This window comes from Anoplolepis gracilipes, chromosome 12 (assembly GCF_047496725.1).
Source record: "Anoplolepis gracilipes chromosome 12, ASM4749672v1, whole genome shotgun sequence".
Classification (NCBI taxonomy): domain Eukaryota; kingdom Metazoa; phylum Arthropoda; class Insecta; order Hymenoptera; family Formicidae; genus Anoplolepis; species Anoplolepis gracilipes.
In genome coordinates, this window is record NC_132981.1 from 3,275,479 (window position 1) to 3,300,880 (window position 25,402).

At 32.8% G+C, this 25,402-nt stretch overlaps 1 protein-coding gene across 1 annotated transcript in view; it reads left to right on the plus strand.

Moving 5' to 3' along the window:
• Positions 1-25,402, plus strand: part of Meltrin (disintegrin and metalloproteinase domain-containing protein meltrin) — an 84,182-nt gene that overhangs the window by 44,250 nt on the left and 14,530 nt on the right. Inside the window, 2 exon segments of the mRNA XM_072903699.1 lie at positions 8,423-8,511; positions 22,606-22,761. Coding sequence (XP_072759800.1) covers positions 8,423-8,511; positions 22,606-22,761 — 245 coding nt within the window.

Consider the following 25,402-nt stretch of genomic DNA (forward strand, 5'->3'; position numbering starts at 1 on the left):
TATAATATTATATAAATTATATATTTATTATTTTTCAATTATATCATGCTTTCTGGAATCTTGTAGTAAGTTCTTGATATGTTGACTTGAATTTTTTTCATGTTACTATATGATAAGTGCCTATTTTAACGAGACGGAAGAACTTTCTTTACTTTCACGTCCTCCTCTATGAGATATTTCTCTATTGTTCAGCATACATTCTTCTCTTAGATTGCATAGAATGCATATTGCGCCTGACACGCAAATTTGTATTCGTGCTATTTTATTTACATCGCTTCCTGTTGAAAGCTTTGCAACCTTAAACAGAATTTTCGCAGAAAATAATTGTATACTTCTAAATGTCAGAATAGAAATATCTGGAAGTTTAAATTAAATAGGTCGAAAAAAAGGGGATCAAGACATACATATTATAAATTTCATCTCGTTGGAAAAATAAAGTCGTTACTCTTTGCAAAAAGTTCACATCGCTGATGTCTTACTTATTGAAAAAAATACACACATCGTTACACGTTGATGTAGCGTACGTTGTGTAAAACGAAAGAAATGAGACAGCGTCGAGAGAGTTACGTGCCATGAATGTCGACCGTCGCAAAATACGGAACACGCGATTATGGCGCCGACGATGTTATTCGCCCCAACAGGAGTCGTGTAAAATTTTTTTACAAGATTTGCGCGCGACTATAGTCGCCGAGGACACGTGTGAAATCGGGATGCGAGTCATGGGAACACACGAAATACAGATCCGCCTTCGCATATGCACCGATCTGACGCACCGAATTAACCGCGTCCTAATTGACCGTCGCTAATTCACCTCCTGCGCATCAGCCGTCATCTGCCAACATCTTTACACGGTCGCATATGACAGCGTCTCTCGAACCTTCCGCTCGCGCGGTTGCGTCAATTGGTGAATCATAAAATAGCGCTTCCGCTGTGATTTCATTCAATTGGAGTCGCGAAATGTAAAATGATTCTTGTTTTGCCCAATTTGCGCGAGATAACAGACTGCTCTTTGAAAAAACTTGGAAAACCTAGGATTTTCAATATATTTTTTAAGAAACTTTTTTTTTTTTTTTTTTTTTTTTTTTTATCAGACAGTTTTCAATGGAATTTTATTGGAATTCGGAATATTTGTATTTTAAATTCTTTCTTTGATTAATTTTTTCTTCATATTTCAAGCAGCAATAAAAAAGTGAAAATGTTATAGAGTTAAAAATATTTATCTTACGAAATTTAATTTTTTTAGTATTTACGTTTTTAAAATTGAAATTTAAATGGCTCTTTAATTTTTGGGCATATAAGTAAAAAGCATTAGAAAACTTATACAATAAAAAAAACTTATTTTAAAAAATTACGTTTGAAAATTTTCTAATTTTACTTTAATAAAAATATCTAAAAAATCAAGGAATTCTCAAAAAAATTTCTCACAGAATTTGAGTAGACATCATGAATAATACAAAGTTTTTTTTATATATTATATTAATGCTATCAAAATAACTTTTGTACATGTAATAATAAATGAAGAGATAATATAGCAACTTTGAGCAAACAATTTTCCGAAAAAGAAATTTTAAGATTAAATATCTGATTTATGTAATATCAAGAGAAAAATTTGTGCTGGTAAACATTTTGATTATATTGATACTAATTTATATCACCAGTAATGAAAATTATACAATGATTTATTTATGCGACCAAACTGGCAAATCAAATTTATTATTAAAAGGTTGACATAATAAATTTTTGATTTGCCAGTTTGATCGCATAAATAAATCATTGTATAATTTTGATTATAGATTAAAGATTCATAGTAAAAGTATATAATGGATAAAGGAGATATATGTATTATAGAATCGAAGTAATCGAAAATAGAAACAATAAGAAATTCAGTCAGCTATTAAAAATATGAAAAGTACGAATACAGGTATAAGAAATGAAAAATGTGAAACCCTTATCGTCTTTGCATTTTCAGTATACTGTTCTCGAGTTCCTGCGATAGGTTTATACTCGATATACTCGAAGTGGAAAGTGGGCTACACAAGTCATATCGGCAAGAAATTTATATCGAAGATATTTTACATATCGTGACAAAGGGAAGGCAAACAACATTTGCATTCAATTTCATATTTAATTGATAAAAATGATTTTTTATTCGAAGTTGGATGATAACTTTTAAAACTCTCATTCTTTGAATCTGGTCGAGTTTTCAACTCCTTTTCCGGGTCAACGACACACGCACGTTTAACGATGTAGTTACTTGATTAACGACGCGGACAGATTCGTATTCGAGCATTCGCATCTCTGTGTATAAGCTTTACTACGACAGACCAGATGGTAGAGTCTAGTTGGCTGTGCTATCTACGCTATATAGAGGACGACCCGCGCCGTAAATCAGGATTATCTTGCGACCTCGGCCGAGATATGGAAAACGGCTGAAACAAATGTCCGTGCCCTTTCTCCAGAATATAATTTCCATTCACCCGTATTTCGGAATTCGCATAATCTTGCAATCATCCTGATGCTCTCAGAATCGAGCAATCTTTCAACACTTTCTATGCAATTTTTCACCGTACATTTATACGTCTGTTTAACATAGTATTGCGGCTGAAATATTCGTATAAATGTAATCTGAAGAAAGAATTCTTGGAGATTCTTGGACAATAAGATTGATAAAGTGTAGGCAAAAAATGGAACGCACGTAATTAATCCTTTTTGTCTTGTTTTCCTTTTAGAATCAGATAAATGTGTAACAACATTTATAGAATCAGGCAGTAAGTATAATAACAATCTTGGCAACGCTCGTAGCATGTTTGTCGATGAAATTACGGTAAATGATATCAAAAATTATCGTGATAAATTTATCAATAAACAGAGAAACGAGGATCGATGCTGGTTCGAGAAATGCAGGTAGGATGATTCATGCGAGCAATCGCGACCGAGTCGTCAGGATTCTCGCGCGATACACGAGATGTGCTCTATAACCGGCTTCGATTTCCCGCCCCTGTGTGTATCGTACACACAGCCGCTTGTCCGACAGGAAATTAATGACAAATCGACCCTGCCCACAGCGTAACGAGCGTTACCCGATAGGCTTAAATCCATCGTGACGTAATTGCGAGATAGCCGGAGATACATAGTTCAATTACATCGGCGCGAGAGAGAATTATCATTCCGGCTCCCGTTGTTCCGTTTGCATACTCGTGGCAATTGTCAAGAGAGCAGCGCGGAAGTGAAGGCAACGAGACTCGGTTCCTACGAGCCTGTCATGAATATGGCATCAGCGACGTTATTTCATAATATACGGAACGTCGAGCAGAGAAATCCGAAAGCGTATAAAATTCTCCGCGCAGGATAATAACGGTGACGAAGACAGGCTGGAGAGTGTAATGATGTTCATAGTAGTACACTGACAACTCTATTATTATCTTAGGATTTTCGTAATGTACGGATTGTAATGCACACATCTTTTGAATCGCAATGATTGCAATTTTACACGTGTCTACTCTTTGGAAAAATATGGAAAATCTAGAATTTCCAGAGATTTCTTTTATGTAATTTTAATGAGATTCAAGGATGTTTTTCTAAAAATTCTCTGATAATTTTGCTTTGATATTATAAACAGCAAGCCGAGCAAATTATGCATTTAAAATATATTATAAATATATACATCTATTTTTCTTTATATATTCAACGTTTTAGTAAAATATTGAATATGTAATATATATTCTTTGTCATTTTTAATGACAAAAAATGAAAATTTTATGCAACTGAAAAATATTTATCTTATGAAAGTTATTTTTTGCAAAATGCAAGCGGTATCGAATTCTCGGAAAAAAGCTGAGGAGTCTGTAAAGTTGATGACAAAAAGAGATTTTGTGTTTTCTCGATAAATTCAAACAAACACACGAACGGAATTTTATCCGCAGTTTAATACAAACCTCATTAGCACGCGTTCGCGCCGACGATTTGCACAAAACCGCATGTGCAATCCAGTCATCATATCACAGTATTAGTCGAAATTATTCAAATATTAAATATCCGTTGTTTGTGTGCGCGCGCGCGCGCGAGAGAGAGAGAGAGAGAGAGAGAGAGAGAGAGAGAGAGAGAGAGAGAGGAACGTGACGATGGTCGGAGTTTATTTGAATTTAATCACAGGACAAAGTACCCGTATTAATCGGGATATACCTCTATCTATCCGCATAGCTACGAGGTGTAGCAAGAGACAGGGGAATTTAATATCCGGACGAGTAACATCCGTGTGCGGCACCGGATAACCGGGTGGCCGAATTGTCCGAGCAAATTTGCGTGTCCGTCGCCGCGGAAACTCGCGGAAAATGTGCAACGCCGGGCGTGCCGGAAGCCGCGATTTTGCAGCGACAGCTCGGTTCACGTGCGTCACTTTGCGTTGAACGCGAGAAAAAATTTCGCTCGAAAACGTGCGTGAGTTTTTCTTTTTCTTCCTCTCACGTGTCACGTTACGGTGAGCAGGTACTTGTGGCGAGCGAAGCGTGATTTGACAGATGCTATCAAACGCATGTCAAACTCGGTCGATCGGAATGACGTATTGCTATATCGATGCTCGCTGTATATGTTGTATTACAGTTCATCCGATCGCGTGCGTTTAAATATTTTTATGGTAAATATTTATTGTAGAATTTTTATACTTATTTGAATCTTATAGTAGTTATTTATTTCACTACTTGTCGAGTTTTTCAAGACCTTGATGCGATTCTTGAGATATGCGTATTATAGGTATATCTGTTGTATTTCTGAAAAATATTTTTTTTAATCGTGACGTTTCTTAATTCCCTTAAATCATTTTGCATCGAAGCGTATTTCGAATTTTGTTCAATGAAAAGATAATATTTTTATTTATTAACTTTACTTTTTATTTTTATTAAATTTACATTTTTCTACGATATAGTTCTCTGTTACGGTTGTTATGAATTTTATTGTCAATATTGAATCTATATTTGCTTTTATGATATAAATGCATGTTAATTTAAAAAAAAAAAAAAAACACCAAATTTGACTAATAAAATTTTTAATACATATTTGACTCGTTTTTAAAGTTCACAATGACGAAACAAACATCCTCTTATTTTACGAGTAGAGATAAAAACGTTAGTATCCGGAGGCCTGGATAAGAGTTAGAGGTTATTCGCTTCTCGAAACATGGAAGCGGCGAAAAAAAAGTTTAGTCGCTGCACAAGATGTTTCTCTCTCGCGGCCATTCACGTCTTTCTTTGCACTCTTTCGTATATTCGCGAGAGCGAGATTTTTTATGTTTCTTCTTTTTCTTTTAACCTCCAATGACGTCAATCTCGCTTTCATAAACGTCGTCGCACATGTGCGAGCGCTTCGCGCGACACGTGGACTCGCGGACTTGCATCGTTCGCGTCTGTCGTTACGCTTTAAAGAGTCAATCAAAATTCCACGCTGACCCACTTCGTAGCTGACCGACGACTCCGTCTTCGACATGACGATGATGCTGCCTATGATAATCGTGAATCCCGAACGCGATCACGATCCGACACGCCGTCGCAGGAAACTATTATCGCGTTTACGCGTCGGCCTGTCATTCAAATTGCATGTGAAACCACGTGAATAAGAGATTCGATGTTTGCGCACGTAGTTGGATCTGATCCGGAAAGAATCTAGATCTGGCTGTCAACTTTGAAAACATCTTGAAATAGGAGGAGACATACATCTTGCAATTTTTTTTGCTTTTTTTGAAAAATAATTAAAATATATAACAATAACAGTGTGTGATTAATCGTTCCCTTTTTTTCCTCTGAAAACGTTAAAAATTTTTCATGGAAACAAGCGCTAAATCAGCAATATAGTCACCGGCCAAATATTGAAATGGATGACTCAACAAATCATGATCCGAAAAATTTTATTTCGCGACACGTCGACAGTTCATTCAATAGATATTGTATCGATAATCGATAAAATACTTTGGAACACTTTTAAAAACTGGGATCTTTTTCTCTCTCTCTCTCGATCAAATTTGATAGTCCATATATCGGGGATTCATCATCGAGGAATAATAGCGTCGATATTGAATATAAATTTACGTGCGTCCGGTTTGCCGATGCCTATATCGATCTTGCCTATCCGACTCAATTTAATTGAAATTCAGATTTGCATGATGCTAGCGAGAAACAGAGGAAACGTTAAGTAATAATTTCAATCCGTTTACCACCTACACGGGAAGAATTAGCGCGCTTAATGTGCAGTTGACAGAATGACGAATCGCGCCAGCCAATCCCTTTTCTCGCCTACATGTGCAATACGGTTACGATGGCGATGCTTCAAATGCAGCAGTATATAAAAGCAGTAAATCAATAAATATAGAGCTATATAAATTATTAATTACTAATAAATACTACTGTTTAATTATCTGAAGTGTTAATTAAACTACATATTAACAATAATATTAAAGCAGCAATCACATAGAAGTTGATGAAATAAATTTTAATTACATTTTAACAACTGAATATAGAATGACTAAAGCTAATGACTCTCTAAATTTAATTAATGATCAATCCTTTTAAGAGTGTCATAAATAAAATATTACAGATTCTAGTATTATTTAAATAATCTCATCATATAATCGTACATCTGATCCAGGTTTGTTTTAATTGCATTTGTATTAATTGAATCTTTTATCATGATATATTTATCATAATTTTTATATAATATAATCTTGCTCCCTATTTTCAAAAACAAACCGACTGTACAAATTTACATTTATTTTACGAGTTTTTCGAAATATCCCTATTCTTCTTCGAATCTCGAATTTTCGGATTCAAAGCTCGCTTCTTCCTGTGCGGATAAATGCAAATGATCGGAATCGCTTTCGAAGCATCAACTTTATTCGTTCGAATCGAAAAATAAATTCCTACGCTACTGGATGGGTCGATAGTTTCGGTGTTCCCAGAAACAGGAACGGGGTCGCGCAGTTAGTCGAATTTGGGAAAACCGAGGCCTGACCGCGGAGCTACTGAATTTATCCCGTTGCAGCCCCGTAACCGGTGTCAAGGACTTTCGTCGATATAACACAAATCTGGCTAAAGTGTCAGCAAGAGATGGCGTTTGTGTAAACGAACAGTAGCAGTTTCCTGCGGCGCAGCTGCGAACGTCGACGAGCCAAGAGCGGTTTCATTGCTCGATCCCTACGCTCGATTACGCGCAGTTCGGAAAATGGTCTATTTGCGAAAAGAGCTTCGGAATTTTTTTTTGGGAATACTGATACGCGCTCGATTACCATTGAAAAATTTCACGTTTTTTGAGGGCTTATTGAAAGAAGCGTTTGAAAAAAGATAACATTTTATTTAATTTTTGTTGTTTACTTTCATTGATAATATACGAGAATAAAGTAAATCCCTACAGTTATGAATTTTAATGTTTGTTTAATAAACTACAAATAATAGTTTTATTATTATTTATATTACGTTCAATATATTTTATATATTTGGAGTATATTTCGAGTCTGTGATGAAGTCAAAACAATTTTCTTTTTGCTGGAAAAAGAAATAATTATTTTTGCTCGCGGTATACGTGCAAAATTTCACGATAGTGAAAAGTTCGCTTATCAATAATGGAGGATATAAGTTTAATGGACGTTAAAACGCTTCATCAGCAGCTGAATAATAGCGGTCATTCAGCAAATTTTAACACGACCATTCAGCAATTCGTTAAATATATTGCGCACTACATATTTTTTTCTATGCAAGAGCTCTTTTCGGTTGCTTAACTTCTATATAATATATAAAAGACAGAAAATAGTAATGTCTAGTGTTCGAAAAAAAGTGTAAGAGCTGGTAGCTTCGATCGATACACCAACGTTCACCAACTATATTCATTAATGTGGAAGCTTCGTAAAAAGCTTTGTAAAATTCCGTATTACGATGTAAACTCTCTTACGTGCATCCTTTTTTCAACAACGCTTGTCGCTTGTTAACACTTGAATGATTCTGTAAGAGCCACTTGACTTATAAGTTAGATACTAAAGTTAGTACAAAGTACAGGCGCAAAGTACTTTTAACACTAAAGGTATGAAAATACAAAATTGTTTTTATATTAAGGAAAAACTAATTTTTAAAAGTATAAAAATTATATAGCATTTCTAAATTTCAAATTTATTGTATGTATATGTTTATATGTATATATGCATATGTAGGTACATTTATACATATATTTACATATTTATATTTAAGTTCTATCTTTATTTTCAAAATATTGTTTTTCATAATTTAAACGGTTCTGGGGCAAGGAAATTGCCTCAGGACAGACTTAAGACACCCAGTTCACGCAGTGTTTCACTTTATCTTGCGAGACTGAAGATTAAAGTTTGTATTTTATTATGTACTTTACAAGTCTAATATAAGTTCAACATTGGTTTAATTAATTGTTATAGGTCCGTCCCCAGACTTTAGTAGACACATCCTGGTGAGACCACGAATGTATCACGGCAGGACAAAGAGACAGATTTCATCGAAAGAGAACGTGAGTATGATTGAACGTTTAATTTTTTAATAAATTAGAAGTTTAAAAATTCCATGAAATATTAGTTCTCGAACTGTATCTTCGAGATTCTAAGACGTCACTTATTGTTAGATTTTCTTTGATCACATTATGAAAAAACGCTATACTCGTGGCTTTTACAGATCAGATCTTTATCTCTCTTTTTTATCGTGTAATACATGATTCATATATCAAAATGAATTGTAATAGCGGTTTCTGCAAAGATATTATTCATAATTCTTTTATAAAAATTTTAGAGCACGACGAATCTTTCTTGTCGACAATGTTCTCTCTTTTCTTTGCACGACTATTAAATTAATTTATTTTTTAATTAATACATTAAAATTAAAATAAATTATCTTGCAGAAACTTTTTAATCGATTTTATTCGTTAATGCGTTTACTTAAAATAGTTAATGACTTAATACATATTATCTTCACTTTATTATCACATAACTGTAAGAGAGAAATTATTTTACTTGTATGAATGTCAATTATATCAATTATTCCGGAGACTTGAAGATGTTTAACGCCCACGTCCGTGACTTTCTCTCGGCATAGTATATTGTTCGCTATCAGCGGTCGCCAAATGCCTTTTTTCCGCGAATTTTCGTACGACGTTCGCCATTTGCTCGAGCGTATTACGATGCGAAACATGTATCGGCGCCGGGTACAACAATTTCAATGCAAATGTTCTGGCGTGCAGCGAATACAAGGGAATACCTGCCACGAGGATCTATTTTATATAGGTAGAATGGCGCTACAACTAGACAAGGAGAGAAAGAGAAAAGTTCATTTGTTGATTATCATTGCTGGTGAATACAATAGAAAAAATCTGTAGGGGAAGATATGTAATCATTGCTTTTAGGCACTGTATGTTGTGATTGAGTTCTGAAAAATGATGTCCGAACAATAGAAAAATTTTTCTTTTTCGATATCGAAGAAAGAATTTCTAAAAATAGTATAACGTTTATATACAACATTTTTTCAAAAGCATAGAAAAAATATATTCTTAGATATATTATATTATTTTTCGAATAACAAAAAATTATCAATGATTAACATTTATTGTAAAGAGAAATATGTTTTAAGTTTTATATACAGATTCATGATATTGAAGATAGTGTTAAAAAAATATGCTCATTAATATTATTTTTTAATTGTTTTAAATTCCAAATTCAAATAAAACATTTTCTAGATTTTTTTAGATTAATTTTAAGGACGCAGTTAGAAATATAATCGAAATGAATCTTATGTGAATAGACAAAATAAGAATACTTTTTTAATCGACGTAATAATTTTTCCGTTTGCTAGAAAAATAGACAATATATCGAAAATAATATAAAGTAATGTTTCATTTCTATGAAAGCAATTCCAAATGCAGCACAACATTTCTGAACTTTTTTCTATTTTTTTCTTTTCTTCCGGAGCAACGTATCACGTAATAGAAAGATGGCAAGAGAAATGCACATTTATAGGAATAACAACAGAATTTATATGTCGGATGTATAAACATATTCCGGTGTCATATCTTTTGAATTCGTTGTTTGGCGAGTACTACAGTGGATCTGCACTTTGCAAGAGTACATGTAACATACAGACACACATATACACACGCTAAAAATATCCACAATAAAAAAATACTTTTTACTTACGATTTAAACTTGTGAATTCATAATACGATATTACAATTTATTTATTTGTGTGAGAATTCTTATATTAAGAAAAGAAATTTTTAACCTTTATTAGAAAAAAGAAGAAGAAAGGGAAAAAGAACGTTCAAAAAGATATATTTTTTTAAATAATTACCTTTAAATTGTTAAAATGTGCAATACATATAAAGAAAATAAGTATATAATATTTAATAATATTAGGATAAAATCTAATATTTTTATTCTGACATTCTAATACAATTTGCTGAAAAGTAAATACGTGAATTTACTTTTCAGCAAATTGTATTAGAACGAGAACTCTCCGACTGTGCGATATTTATTTTCAAAACTATCTTTAAATATTTTATATCGCAGTATCTTTAAATATCTTAACATCACACACCACACTGGTCGCTCGCATATCGCGCTTCTTTATTATATTATCGATAAACCAGGACATGCCTACCTAGATTTTTTGCAGGATTGGACGTGCTTAGAAACATGCCAATAAAGTAATTTTATCAAACGATATCGCTCTGTTTCGTGAACGGCACAACGATAAATATAACGATAAAAAGTGACGGTGGTGGAATATCACGTGTAGTAGCTTGCGTTTTAGTGTGGTTATATTCTTCCGAGACATTCTCGCGTCTTCCAATATCGTGAACAATTCGTTTTATTGGCCTCCATCCAGCGTAGTCGTTGACCGCGTCGCGGGTGCATAATGCACGCCGCGAATGCATGCTGGCGTAATCGCGACAAAATATATATATATATATAGCGCAGGAATTTTAGGGCAAAAGTTTAAGAAAATAAATCAAGCACAAAAAACGTTTTGAATGAAGAATCGATTAAGAAAATAAAAATTATGCTATACGAGCATTATATTTAAAAAACATGGTAAAAAATTTAATCTTGAATTTCAATCTTCCTCATTTTAATCTGAAAAATTTTAAAGATATAGGTTTAAACATCGCAAACCATTGCAGTGTTAGATATAAATTTAAAGTAGAAAGCATATTTCAGGAAAAATAATGTCTATATAACATTCGGACTAATAATAAAGAATCTAGGGTATGTAACGTGTGGTGTCAAGTTTCCCACTCTGTTCAGTCCCTTTTTTAAATTGTAAAATTCCTGCCAAACCAACATTGCGAATCCTAGAATCGTGAAACAAACTTGCGAACACCGCAATCCGAAATACTGCGACAATACAGAGATACACATATATGCCTTTACATGTGCGTTAGTTTAGACAGAGGGACTCGACACTAGTATCTTCTTCAATGTTGCTAAATGTATACAGTTCACACCGTTTGACATGCGAGCCTGCAGGACCATGTGCAAGTTTACTATAATAATTGCGGTTGTTCGACCGAATAAGATTGCGGATTTTAGCGTGCGACAACAGACTGTGATTTAGCCGCTATATAGTAATACAGAAATTGTGATTCGTGTGCACGATTTATTTTTGAATAAACGGAGTGACTTCTTGATTGATGTTGAGTTGAACAGAATACAAACCGATCGATCGATGTATTAATTAAATTAATAAAAAGAAAAATCCTATATTAATATATACGTATTTGCATTTAGTCCATTGAATTTTGCAAATAGATGAACACGCTGTAGCTTGTTGACATATATCAATAATTAAATGTTTTAGAGAGAACTTTTTAGCTTATAATAAACATGTAATTTTATTAATATTCAATGTGACTGATTTTATTATTGAATAATGTTATTAAAATATTTACATGAATTTTTTTTGACACGATAAATTTTTATATATAATAGGATACAACTATTTAAAAAATGTAAATCTTTTAAAGCAATGTGGATATTTTTAATTATATACATATATGTGCCTGTATTAGATTGCTTTCAAATATTGATTATTCGTGTATCAATTACTATCTCTGTTAGACTGTTGGTAGCTTTCTCAAATTGGAATTATGGGTCATGCCAATGGCCAATATCGAGCAAGCTGTACAATTTAGTCTTGGATGAAATGAGCAATTGACCCCATTTCTTGTTATCACATGCGCTAGCAGACAATATCAATCTGTTTGATCGAAGTATAGTGACTATGATTTTCTGTTGCCATCATGTTGAATAACACGTGTCCGATTGCTGTTTGCATTTCTTTGTTCGCATCTTTCATGTGCATATCACGTGATTGATTTCGAAATATGATCTGTGTATCTGTCTTGAAAAATGAAAAGGCAAAATTTCGATTTCAGTACAAAAGATAATAGTATTTTGTTTGTAGTAACACTAATTTCGTCCTAATTAAAACTATCAAAAACACATTTTGAAGAAATCATTATCACTTAAAATTAAAAAAAAATTATTAATATTTTGTTTTAAAATCATTTGTAATTGTTTGTACTTAAATTCTTTTTTAGATGATGATATGAAGATACAAACAAAATTATAAACTTTCTGTATTAAAAATTTAATTTATTAAAAATACAATGCCAAGTTCATATACCTAAGTCTTTTGCATTCGAGCTTCTTTTACTGAAACAGAATTATTTAAGCATAGAAAACTGTGAAAACTTTATGCAAGGTCAGAGAAATCTAATAATCAGGAAATAGAGAAGGATAGAGGAGACGGAAAACTGTGAACACCTTGAAACTCTCATCATGACGGATAGAAATCAAAGAAGCAACTGTTTGGTTAACCATTTTCATTCCCGTTTTAATATTATAAGATTCATCATTAAATCTTTTTATAAATTTCTACAGATAAATATATATTTTTTAAATGATAACAAAATTGAATAATTATTTTTTTTGCAAGTACAATTATTATTTTTTTTAATATTTATTTTTATTTGCTCTTCTTGAAATGTCATAATAATGGTGATCTCGAAGTAATTAATTTGTAATTATCTCGATAATTAATTTAAATAAGATTGAGAAGATTAATAATTATTTTTATGTATTCTTGAGTAACGTTCAATTTTGCATTGAGATAAAATCGAAATAAGCTGTAATCCTCTATTTTAATCTAACGTGATAACACTATATTGAAGTCCGGAAATGATAATAATTAAGCGATTGAACCTAATGGAAGCTAAACGTTATTGTTCCATAAATTTTTGATAGAGCTTTGCGTTAATATTAGATTAAGAAGGAATTTTATAGATTAATCTATGTGAAAAGTTAATACGTTTCAAAATTCATGAATTTGACATTGTGCAAAACAAACTCTTTTAGCCTTTTAAATTATAAAATTAATAATTTATGAGTTAAAGTAAAGGTTTGCCCTGTCGAATTAAAATTTTCATTTTCATGAATTTTTGTATACAGTCACTATAAAATTTTCATGGTACAGTCATACATAAAAAAGCGTTCCGTTCGAGATACATATAAAATAAGATTTATGACTTTGAGATTCAATTATATTTCACAGACACAAATATTTATTTTTACTCACAAATAAATAATTAATTTTATATTTTAAAGGACTAAAAGTACCTTTTGTGATATCAAATTTGATTTGAAGTCAAATGAATCTCGATTAGATTTATTAACTTTTGACGTAGCTGATCCGTGCAATTCCTCCTTAAACCACTCTGCGAGATATTCCGGATGGATAAGAGATACTACGAAAAGAGTAGATTTCACTTTATGTGCAGCCGAAGCTTTACGTCGAATTTCCGCGTTCAAAGTGTGTACTTACAAAAAAGAAGATAAGTACTTTAGCGAATCGATGAGATAATGTGATTGATATTATTAGTGTATCGATATATTTTCTGTCATCGTATAAAGCAATAAAGCAGTTGAATGGTTAAATTGATTGAATTGACTAAACGTACAATATGTAAATTAATTGATTGATGTCAATGAAAGAATATTTATTCTGATGTAGAGAAGACATTTCTATTCTCCGAAAAGTTTCTGAAGAGAGCGAAATTTTAATATAACATTATCTTGTACTTATTAGATCAGATCTCACGTAATTACTAGATTATACGTACGTCATTAGCTACGTGAAACGCGGTCGACTATTCTTCCGTGAATATAAAGTTCGCTGTAATGATTATAAAATTAATCTTTAATTACTTTAACATATTCTTGTGGAGTAGCGCGTTCATGCGATCTTTCAAAGGTTCTTTAATGTAAAAAAGAGAGTAACAACTTTTCAATTTCCCGACAATTTTGCAAGACCTTTTACAAGATATGTAACATAAAAATTCTTTCATAATTGTTTAACTTTTCGTAACGTTAATATAATTTCAAAGACATAATTTCGAGACATCGTTAATATGCTTATAGACTCTGACATCGATATTCATTCAAATTCTGTAATTTGCAAGATATACACACAGACACACGTTCAAAGTAATTTCAAATTCCGTTCATTAGCATATACCAAATTATCCTTGTAATTAGAATCTCTTATATTGTTTATTCTCACTTAAATTATATTACGTGTCTGAAAGTATATTTTCTAGCCTTAACCGTTCCTTTTGATTGCCTTACAAGCTTTTGACTCGATAACAAATGAACGAATTTTTTTTAATTAATTAAAAATTCGAGCTAATATCGTTCCACTGAAACAGAATTGTATCAGTCGGAGTGCATAATGTAAATTTCCACGTTATGTTGCGGTAATCATACGGACGACAAGTTCTTTGTTCGCATCTGCCGGTGGCGGCAAACTGCGGAAACGAGACTTCCTCTGTTCACAAGCTCGGCGGTTGGTCTAGGATGATTAAAGATTTCTTTCATTCCACAAAGTAACTACGACGAACCTCTATAAGTGATATTGCATGTGCCAGCCGCTTGCAAAGGCATAGTGCGATAGAGCAGGACCAGAAAATGCAGAGAAAATACGAAGCTGTAAACTGCACTGAAATAATTTCAACGTGTATGTTAAGAAAATTGTCTGCCTGCTTTTTCTCGTAAATTCGAGCTTAACAGTTGCTCGCTGGGTTTTAACGTTTAATCAGCCGAGGCTGCTGGGTGCTGTATTGCAAAAATATATGGCACAGATCTAACATCATTATTTGAATAATATATAAAATATCAAGAATACAAAAAAAACATGTTTAATTTATATAAATAAAAAAATAATAATAAATAAATAAAGAATAAACCATTAATAAATAAATAACAAATGAATATATTTCAAAAATTGTAAAAAGAAATTTAGTGAAATATGTACCAATGGGTTTAAATACAAAATATTTTGCATGACATTTCTCGTTAAACACGCAAATTCCAAAATCACATAAAATAAACAATCTCTCTCTTTCTCCCTCTAAATATTTTATTATATTCATATGAAGGTATTTTGTTATTCAGGCAGAAAATCATCATGAAATAAATTATGATATACGTTGCAATTCTCTTTTTGCGATATAAATAACTTGTATAAGCGTTCCATTTATTATGCATTCTCAGTGTATGTTGAAATGCCGCTAATAGAGAGGAGGAAAAGCTTGTACAAAGAAAACACAGATTCACCGCAACCTTGGCATGGTCGTGAGAATGAATACGCGCATTTGCTCGTGTCGTGCGTATGCAACACGCGTGCGGAACGTGCGATTTTCTGATCGTCGTTGTCAGAAATCGTGGAAATTCCAGTCGCGCAAAGTTAAAAGTAGCGTACGCGACACGTGGCTTCCATATAACATGTAATATTAGAAACGTATTTAGAAAAATTACTCGATAAAAATTAATCGCGGGCCCCTCATAATTATCGAGTGATTAGATAAATTTGGGAGAAATTTGATTTCGGGGAAAAAAAATATCGCTTTAATGCGAGAGGAGAAAAGTTTTTCTTAATGACAGCTTAATAGACGTTTCAACTTTTCGAAAGCGAGGAAGCCGACGAACCGTCCACATTTTACGCCAATGTCACTTGTCAGATTCGTATCAATTAATTCCATTCGCTTTCAGTCAATGCAGCCGCGCATACCGTGACATACGGTGCCACACGTGAATACACGCTCTCTTTCCGGTCGTTGCAGTTATAGATTTCGATTTTTTGCGCTATCTATTCTCCGTGATTTTCTAATTACGTGAAAAATGTTTTTCAACGTGGTAAGATCACTAGAATAAGATTTCAGCTGTGAAAAACTTAGCTGTGATATAAACAGACATCTTATTTATACGTGATATTGTTGTTAGAGGAATGGAAATGTGAAGATGAAAGGATTTCTTGTTTCTAGACATTTACGAATTTTGATACATAAATTCGCTCCATTATAAATCTTTTATACAATAAATGATTAACAATTTTTAGCTTTTTATTTAGCGTGTAATAAAAATATATTTCTTTATTGTTCTTTAGAAATAACGAACAAAAAATATCAATTTTAGCAAATGTCACCGAAATACATTTGACACATTGATGTCGTGTAACCAATTTATTTATAATTAACAGCTTGGCTTGTCGTGGAAACGTGTAACAAATAATCACGTTTGCATAAATGATACGCGACCGTATCAATACACATATATACCCGTAGCACATAAACACGGACAAATGACCCTCGTTACGATTCAACAAATTGAAACAGAAATTCTTTTTGCGGTCAAGTGTTAAAAAAAAATCGCGATCCGTAACCAGGCAATTACCGAAGGTAACGCATCGAGCACGATGATTTATATTCCACGACACGACCGTACGAATAACCGCGCCGCAATTAAAATCACAAAAACTACGCGCCATTAACGCATTTAAATCGTTGTACAGGTGTGAATTTCCGTTCTCTATTGCATTCCTTGAAAGTGCGCGAATTGAGGCGAGTGTTTCGTCTAAATGCGACCGCGACAAAGCTTGCTGGGATTCATCAAGACCTATTCAATGATCCTTAAAACGATACGTGATATATGTATGTGGAATTCTCCCTTTCATGTGCTCCTTTTTTCACACATGTCGGCTTTTAGTTTTACTTGTATCGCGTGGATTAAAAATCATTAGTTATATTTGAACAGCATTGTAGATACTTAATTCATCGAAGGTAGGATTTAATCCATCAAAGAAATAAATTTTTAATTTACTTATTTTTATACCTTTTGTTGCAGAATAATAGAAAATATGCTTATAAATATTTTTTAGTCAAATTTGATAGAAAATATGCATATAAATATTTTTTTAGTCAAATTTTGCGAGTATCTCAAGAAAATAATTAATATTAATATATGAATTTTTTATAATATTTTCAATATATGTAAAATACAACGTGTTTATAGAGAAAAGTATGACCATTTTGATTTTATTTTAATAATTTTTCAAATATTGATTGTGACTAGTCGAAAATGTATTCGAGACACACTCTATACATATTTAAAGAACAACCATATAAACTTAATTTGACAACTGCAGAGAGAATTGAAATTTTTCTAAAACTATATTTAAATATGAAAGCTGTAGTAATTGCCGTTGAATGTCGAACACAAATTACTCTCGAAGGCGATTAATCAAAATGTTCTATGGGTGAATCGTGCTGTGCATTTCTATTCGTACGAACGTTCCTCTCAATTTGTCTTTCTTGGCGACAGACATTTCCGTGGCCCTTCTAGAATTTTTCTCAAAAACATCGCCGTCGCCCCCAAGTTTTTTTTTCCTTGAAATTTCCGAGGGACGACCCACGCACAATCGGCGACAACGTAGGAAAAACTACGGAAGCGGAAACTGTGGAAACATGGGTAAGAAGGGTAGTTTACGGATATTCACAATGAATGGAACGTAAGGGTCACGTCGGCTGAGTTTTACGGTGGCTAAAGGAAAACTTTTCTTTTTCTTTCTTTCTGTTTTACTGAGCTTTTTCCGTTTTTTATTTCTCGTTTTCTCCGATGTTACGTTCCTTTTTCCATTGGATTAACTCGATTCTGCTGACAGGATTAAAAGGACAACATAGTGCGTGACGATTTTTTTCCCGTCGACATGCGAATGACAGCAGCCCCATCGGAAAAGTTGAAACGATTACCGGTTGTTTAATCCAACAATCGGGTAATGCAGTTTGTTGAATTTACTGGACAAGTTGTTTGAGATGCGCCAACAGAGCGAAAAGCAAAAAGTGCCCGCGAACTTTCGCGTTTACTTTGGCAACACCTTTTTGCTCTGTGTTTTAATCACTTCCAATCCAATGACGTTGTATGACTGCATTTATATAATTTTATGTATCGCGTTATAAAGAATGTTTCAAATTTAACAAACTAACTATTTATTCATAAATTTTGAATTTTTTTTATCTATTTAGAGTCGGTTTGGAATTTCTGTCTGAGAAAATTGACAGTTCTCGCGCGAATGTCAAAAAGAGAAAATTAATTATACACAAGAAACAATTATTTCCGCCAAGAAAAAATTAACTGAATAAAATGGAAATTTGGAAGTTTGGAAGACTTTCTCTCTCTCTCTCTCTCTCTCTCTCTCTCTCTCTCTCTTAGTTCGAGACCTATATATCAAATAACCGTGACCTAGCGATATATATGTATTTGTTTCCCGATATCAACGGAAGACGGATGCGGGTCGTGCCACTGTAAGAGCTAGCAACGATACGATATCAAAAACGGTTTCTGCGGTGGCCACGAGCCAAGTATAGATTGCTAACTGTCACTGGACAATGATATACACCACGTTGAAAGGATTTCAAAGGAACGTATACCATCGACCCATACACAGCGTTATACCAGTATCGTTGGACGGCTTTCTAAGAAATATAGTTACTGCACCATTTGTCTTCCGATATAGTATAAGATACTTTGCAGATATTACATTGAAGATTCTCTTCAATTTGGTTAATGCGTTTCTTTCTGGAAATCAATTGTTAACGCACGTATAAATATAATAATTTAGAAACTTTATAATGTCGAATTTTGTTGAATTAAAAGTTATACTTCATTTAATATAGATTCTAATTTTACATAATGCATATTTGTATATGTGTGTTTGAAATAATAACAATTAAATTATTTTTATTTTAAAAGTTTAATGAGATCTCGGCGTTATTTAAAGCGCGTTACCGAGTTAGCTATTATATATTTTAATTTACACCTATATCATTACACAATATTTTACGGAAAATTTCATACCATTTTTTTTTATTTTTAATGTAACTCTTCTATTATAAAGTAAAATTTTATTATGAAACCAACTTTCTATTATTACTAAAAAACATATTTAAAATATTAAACTGAATTATATTTAAAATGATTAAAAATAATAATTTTTTATCTGCAGTTGTTTGTAATAATAATTTGTTTGTATAATGATATAAAAAAAATTATTACACATTATTTAAAGATTCTGAATCAAGTTATATACATCAGCGATTTTTTCATCTGAAAATCGAGTGACATTTTTTCAAAATATTATATTCTTTTATGATTTTAACTACTTTTGAACAAGAAATTATTGTTATTACAAACAGCTACAAACAAAAAAATACTATTATTTTCAATAATTAAAATAAATTCAATTCAGTATTCACTAATATTGTTTTAAAAATGTAGTTTATTTATAATAGAAAATTTATTTCATAATAAAATTTTATATTAATTTTATATAAATTAAAAATGTATTATTTTCATAGAAGACTTCTTGTTAGTTTGTTAAAAATAGGATGTTGAGTTCATAAAGGTTGTATTAGACGGCATTGCACTCGCAGTCGAAGAGCAAGGAAGTTAATCAATAATTCATGTTAGCGCAGTACCTTCGTTCGATTTATCCATTCCAGCATGGAAGTGCGGTTCAATTTTGCAGCGCTACGTTACACGAGTAATTACTGCCACAATTTCAATTGGACGCGGCACTTAAAGTAATTAAGAGTCGAGGTTCCATCACACTGTTCCGTCTTTGCACGCGCAGGACGAAAGATGGTTAGTTAGAAGCTTTCTTTGTATTCTTCTTGTGGCGTCGACGTAAATTGTAAGAAGGACGTGAAACGTAGCCCAAGGGATTACATGTGATCTCGTGTAAGCTTTTAAAACGTCAGTTGCAACGACTGCCTTGATTAACTAATCCTGGCTGGCTCCTGACATTTTTCTATTCTCCTTTTTTAATCACAATCTTTATAAATCGTAGCTAAAGGGCATTGAATTAATTTCCTTTCAGGAGAGTATTCTTGATTTACTTGTGTGTATTAGTGATGCATTTTATTTTTATTTAAAAAAATCGAAATCCGGATTAAAGTAAAACGAAATATGCTAATATTATATTTAAAACTCGATTGCTTCTCTAATTTTATTCGCTGATTTATATTAATTCGGATGTTTACTCTTTTTTATTACAGTCTATAAAAGATTTCTTTCCAATTCAAAATCGATTAACTAAATAAATAAACAAGTAATTTAAAACCTCGATATTTTTATTGAGAAAAAGCGACTTCAAACAATTTCGTTAAATATAAATTTCTCAAAAAAAATTAATCAGGAAAACAATCGTTACAATTTAATTTGTTTAATAATAGTAATAACTCACAGTGGTTTTTTTTTTCGAGTAGATGGATTAATTTGGAACTGACTTTTAATCAAGTTTTTTGAAGTCGCTTTTTCTCGACAAAAATATCAATATTTTGAAATATGTAATACCACCGATAAAGATGGTAAATTTAATTTCTGATAAAAATACGCGGCTAAAAATTCATCCAGATTGTCCTCTCAGGATTAACGGCCTACCACCGAGCGGACTGTTAACCGTTGTTACCGTCGGTGTCATCGCAATATCCGGCTTAACGCAGATAACACAGCATCCACCGCTCGCGGGAAAAGAGTATCTGGGCTGGGACGTACCCCCCATGAATTAAACATCCGTGCCGCTGGCGCAAACGAGATTCGCAAATTCATTTCGCACTCGGCACGCGTATACTCGGAAGGGATGACGCTGTACGCGCCTGATTTTCTGGGAGAGCTTATGAATTTCGAACCGGAATTGTAATCTAATAATGTTAACTGTTTTACGCGATTTCAAATGATATGACAGTGGGCAAAGTGAATTAATCGTACCGAAAACGATAAATGCAATGCACAGTCAACTGTTCTATCAATATAATTAACATTACTTTGATAATCAAGGATTGAATTCATTCTGTCATGGTTAATAATAGAAGCGTAGAAATCAAGTAGAGAAATTTATCATGAAAATGATAATTTCTATTTCGAGTTACTACGTTATCTTGTCATTCATGATTAGTCATAAAATTACCATTATTGTATTTTTTTTCAAAATTTAAAAATAAAATTTAAATGTCAGATACATAGTATTTTTTGCTAATAGATACGTTACTTTTATAACTTTTTTTATAAATATACAAATTATATTTGAATTAATTGTTCGTAAGAAAATTCCGCTATTCACTGTTTAATATTGGCTCGAAAATTCGACGTGATTTTCCTGTTTATTGTTCAGATAATTTTCCCGGGTTGTTGGATACTCAGTCACTCGGTTTCATGGCCAAAGAAAGTGAGCATCCGAGTATAAAATTAATTGCAGTTCGATACAACACTCTCAGAAATTTAATTTTAAAGAGAGAAATTTTCTTTTCTCAAGTTTAAGCATAGTTCTATCGCTATTAATGCAACAGGTGCGCGATCGAGCTCTCTAGTGTGACAAGAAAGAATCGGCTATATTATTCGACCATTCGAGCTTCGACAAATTGCTTTTTGCAGACAAGAAATATATGTGAAAAACACGCATACAGAGTGTTTGTCCATAAATGTCCGAGCAAATATCTCGCGACTGGTTAAAGTTACAAACAAATTTAATAAGAAAAATTTGCACGGCTTTGAATCTGCTACAAAGTGCGTGTAATTAAATAATTCTTTTTATTCGTGACCTTTTTAAGTTATGAAAGTCATCTTTATTTTTTTTTTAAATGAGCTATACAGTTCTCTATCAGTTTTAGAAATAATTCCGTCGCGTCGTATAAAACACCGAAAATAGTACTTGAAGATACGGGGGGGGGGGGGGGTCAACCTTACATTTCTCTCACAACTTTAAGATGGTATAATTTTTGTGTTATCAACTTTAGAACTTTAATAATTTATTAAGGCTAATTAAAACTCTTTGGGGGGGGGGGCACCAGAACACACACTCTCTACAAAACAATCAATTTCCGACAAAAATTTTCATCCCTACAAGACTGAATATTCGTTTAATCGAAAATGAAAAAAACGACGAAATATAAATTAAAATTTTAATTTTTGTTTGTAATTAATTACAATAATTTTTATATTTTTACATGATAAATTATAAAAATTACTTCTCGCTTTTATAATCGTTATTTTTTTTTTTTTTTTTTTTTTTAATTTCCCAATGCATTGTCATAAATTTGGTATTTATAATATATGTCCTTTGATGATGCATTATAGTTTTGTATTTTTATAACGGTGTGTAAAAAAAAAATAAGAAAAATGCACTGGGTGGACAGAAACTTTAAATTGCGATTTTGTTTATTTTTCAGGACATCGAGCACGCGGACGTGCTGACGGTGGGTTTCACTGTGGACGGTGTTGAGCGTGTTCTCGACCTTTGGCTGAACACCGATTTAATTCCGGTCGGCTATCAGCAACGCTACCAACATCGCGGCACGTACAAAGTGCACACCCCGTCGAAAGTTGTAAGTACACTTGGGTACTCCCACAGTATTCACGCCGTGGCGTGTTAACCGCCTTTCCGCAAACAACGTCGGTTAATCGATATCGAACGCGAGTGTAATTTTATCGGATACAAAGAGGACCGAGAGAAAGCATCCAAGATTCATTCCACTTGAAGCCGACATTCGTTCGTCACGTTCGGCCATTCTCGTGCAATTCGCAACGCATTGAATGGCCACATAAAGAACGGCATTATCGCTTTTTTATAGCTTGATACGCGATATAAAATTTACGATCGTATACACGGTCGTTTATTCCGTTAAAAGAGAATAATTGATACATGTAATTTTTCGCGCGTTGGTTCGACGCATTTCGCATACATTTGGAGATTAAATAATTATTTTATTATCGTTTCATGTCACGTACATCTCGTTACTTTTAAGGTGTTATATTGTAGAGCGCGACAAGACGTAATGTTAAACGTTATGTTGCTGAGCTAAGCACAAATCAGCTGTTTAAAACTGTGCGCTACATTACTACGACGTAAGAAAAGAGACTTGGTCTCTATTGAGCTCTTGCTCATTATAATTTTTCTCATTCCTTATTTACATCTTCTTTTATTATCTCTTAGATAGAAGAGTTAATAGTTTCGATTTTACGATGATTCTAGAAGTCGACTATAGAAACATCGATTTTACGATGTAAGGAAGGTCGCTCCATACGATTTAATTTTAATTTAACAGAACCTTTGTACCGTATTAACTTGCTGCGGGGGATATTTCACATTACTATCGGCAATTTAATTGACCAACTGGAAAACTTCAGACGTTTTTCATTTATAATCGGATCGATACAAGTATGTCAGGTAGAAAAAAAATGGTGTTATCATAATAAAAACTAATTTCTGTTCGAAGCGAAAGAGAAATCATCATTTCTATTTCAGAGAACTCGAATCTATATCTGGGAAAGTTTATTTGATTCCACGCTCGACTTGAATTTCCGGTCCCACGAAAATTAAAAATCTCTCCACGGGTGTCCGCCTCTCTCGTCGTTCATATCTGTCTGTCGTCATCGCCGGATAGACTTGGTAGATATAGGTATAGGTATACCAGGCAGGTGTAACGACCGAAATCGATCGGAGTGACTCACTCTACATGTTTAATACAACGTCTCGTTGCAAACACACGCAAATGTATAGCGATGTGTTCAACGGATGACGGGTCGCGTTATAAAACTGTGCGCGAGCGATGGTCGGTAGTGTTTCCGCTTTATAATTCAAGCACCGGTGGGAGAAAGGCAGGATGAACGAGAAAAAAAAGGAAAAAGCATCCCAGAATACGTTGAATTGCGACATGTCTACAGAGTGAGTCGCGCAAAGCGCGAGAATCATCCTGGGAAAACTCGAAAATTGTTCACGTTAATCGTCCAATTCCGCTGTCTATCATAACGTTTTTTTTTTTTTTCTTTTTTTTATAGTTGACTAGCTATAGCAGATGGAATTAAGCAGGAGAGATTAAAATGAAAAAACGGAAAATTAGATGTAAATATATTCGGCATTATATTATTCGACATGTATGTACAATATATATTAATCGAAAAACCGGTTATGCTAATTTAAATTTTACTCGCTGAATCAGCGGCTACAAAATTTCCCCGTATTTGGAAATTTATGATAGAAGTTCCGAATGTTATTCGATTAATTACAAGTTTTGGCCGAAATCGCATGATGATTATATCACCTAAGTGAAAGCAGAAACTTTTACATGATCACTATAATAAAATATCGATACGTTTTTAAAGCTGAAAGTATTTCTGCGCGAGCTTGATACTGTAATTATATCACTACTTAATTATAATTGACGAGTAAAATACACTCTAGATCGAAGCATTTCTCAGTAAACTTAGAGCAAAATCATAGAATTAATATTATTATAACATATTTTTTCCAATAATACAAATAAAGTTAATGATATAATCAACATACAAGAAAATTGTAGAATAAATTAAAGTAACGATGAAAAAGTCAATACTATTGAATATTAGTGTACATACATACTATACATACTATAGAATATTTATGTTAAATATATAAATATAGTATCAGAGTGTCGAAAAATTCAATGTATTAGCATTATTATCAAAGTTTGAATTTATTCTAATTGTAAGATGACGAGCTGAATGAATATGATTTTTCATTTTTTAAATATTTTTAATTAAAAAAAAATAATAATATTATTTATTTAATTATTAACAATAAAGACTAGCTTCTTTCTATTTAATTGCGGTTTTTTGTTCGGCTACATGTAATCGGACGATGATGGACAAGAAAAAGTCATCCGAAATGTGGGACACAAGTCATGCGTGAAACTGGTCGTCGCCAACTGTTGGAGTTCGCTGGCACCTCGACATCGTATTTACTGTTTTGCACAATTGTATTTAATTAATTGACGGTTCCGGCTCTGTATCCCATCGTTTTCCGTTCCACCTCCCGTTCTTTGTGGTTATAAATACAATTTCTTCGCGTGGCTAAACTAATTTTAAGCACGTTAAAAGAGAAAATAGAAATAGGTGGAATGTAAAATAGAAATATGCGATAGACGCGACAATTACTCCCATCAAAGGGGAAACGATAGAGTCTATTATTACCGAGGGTACGGGGGGTCC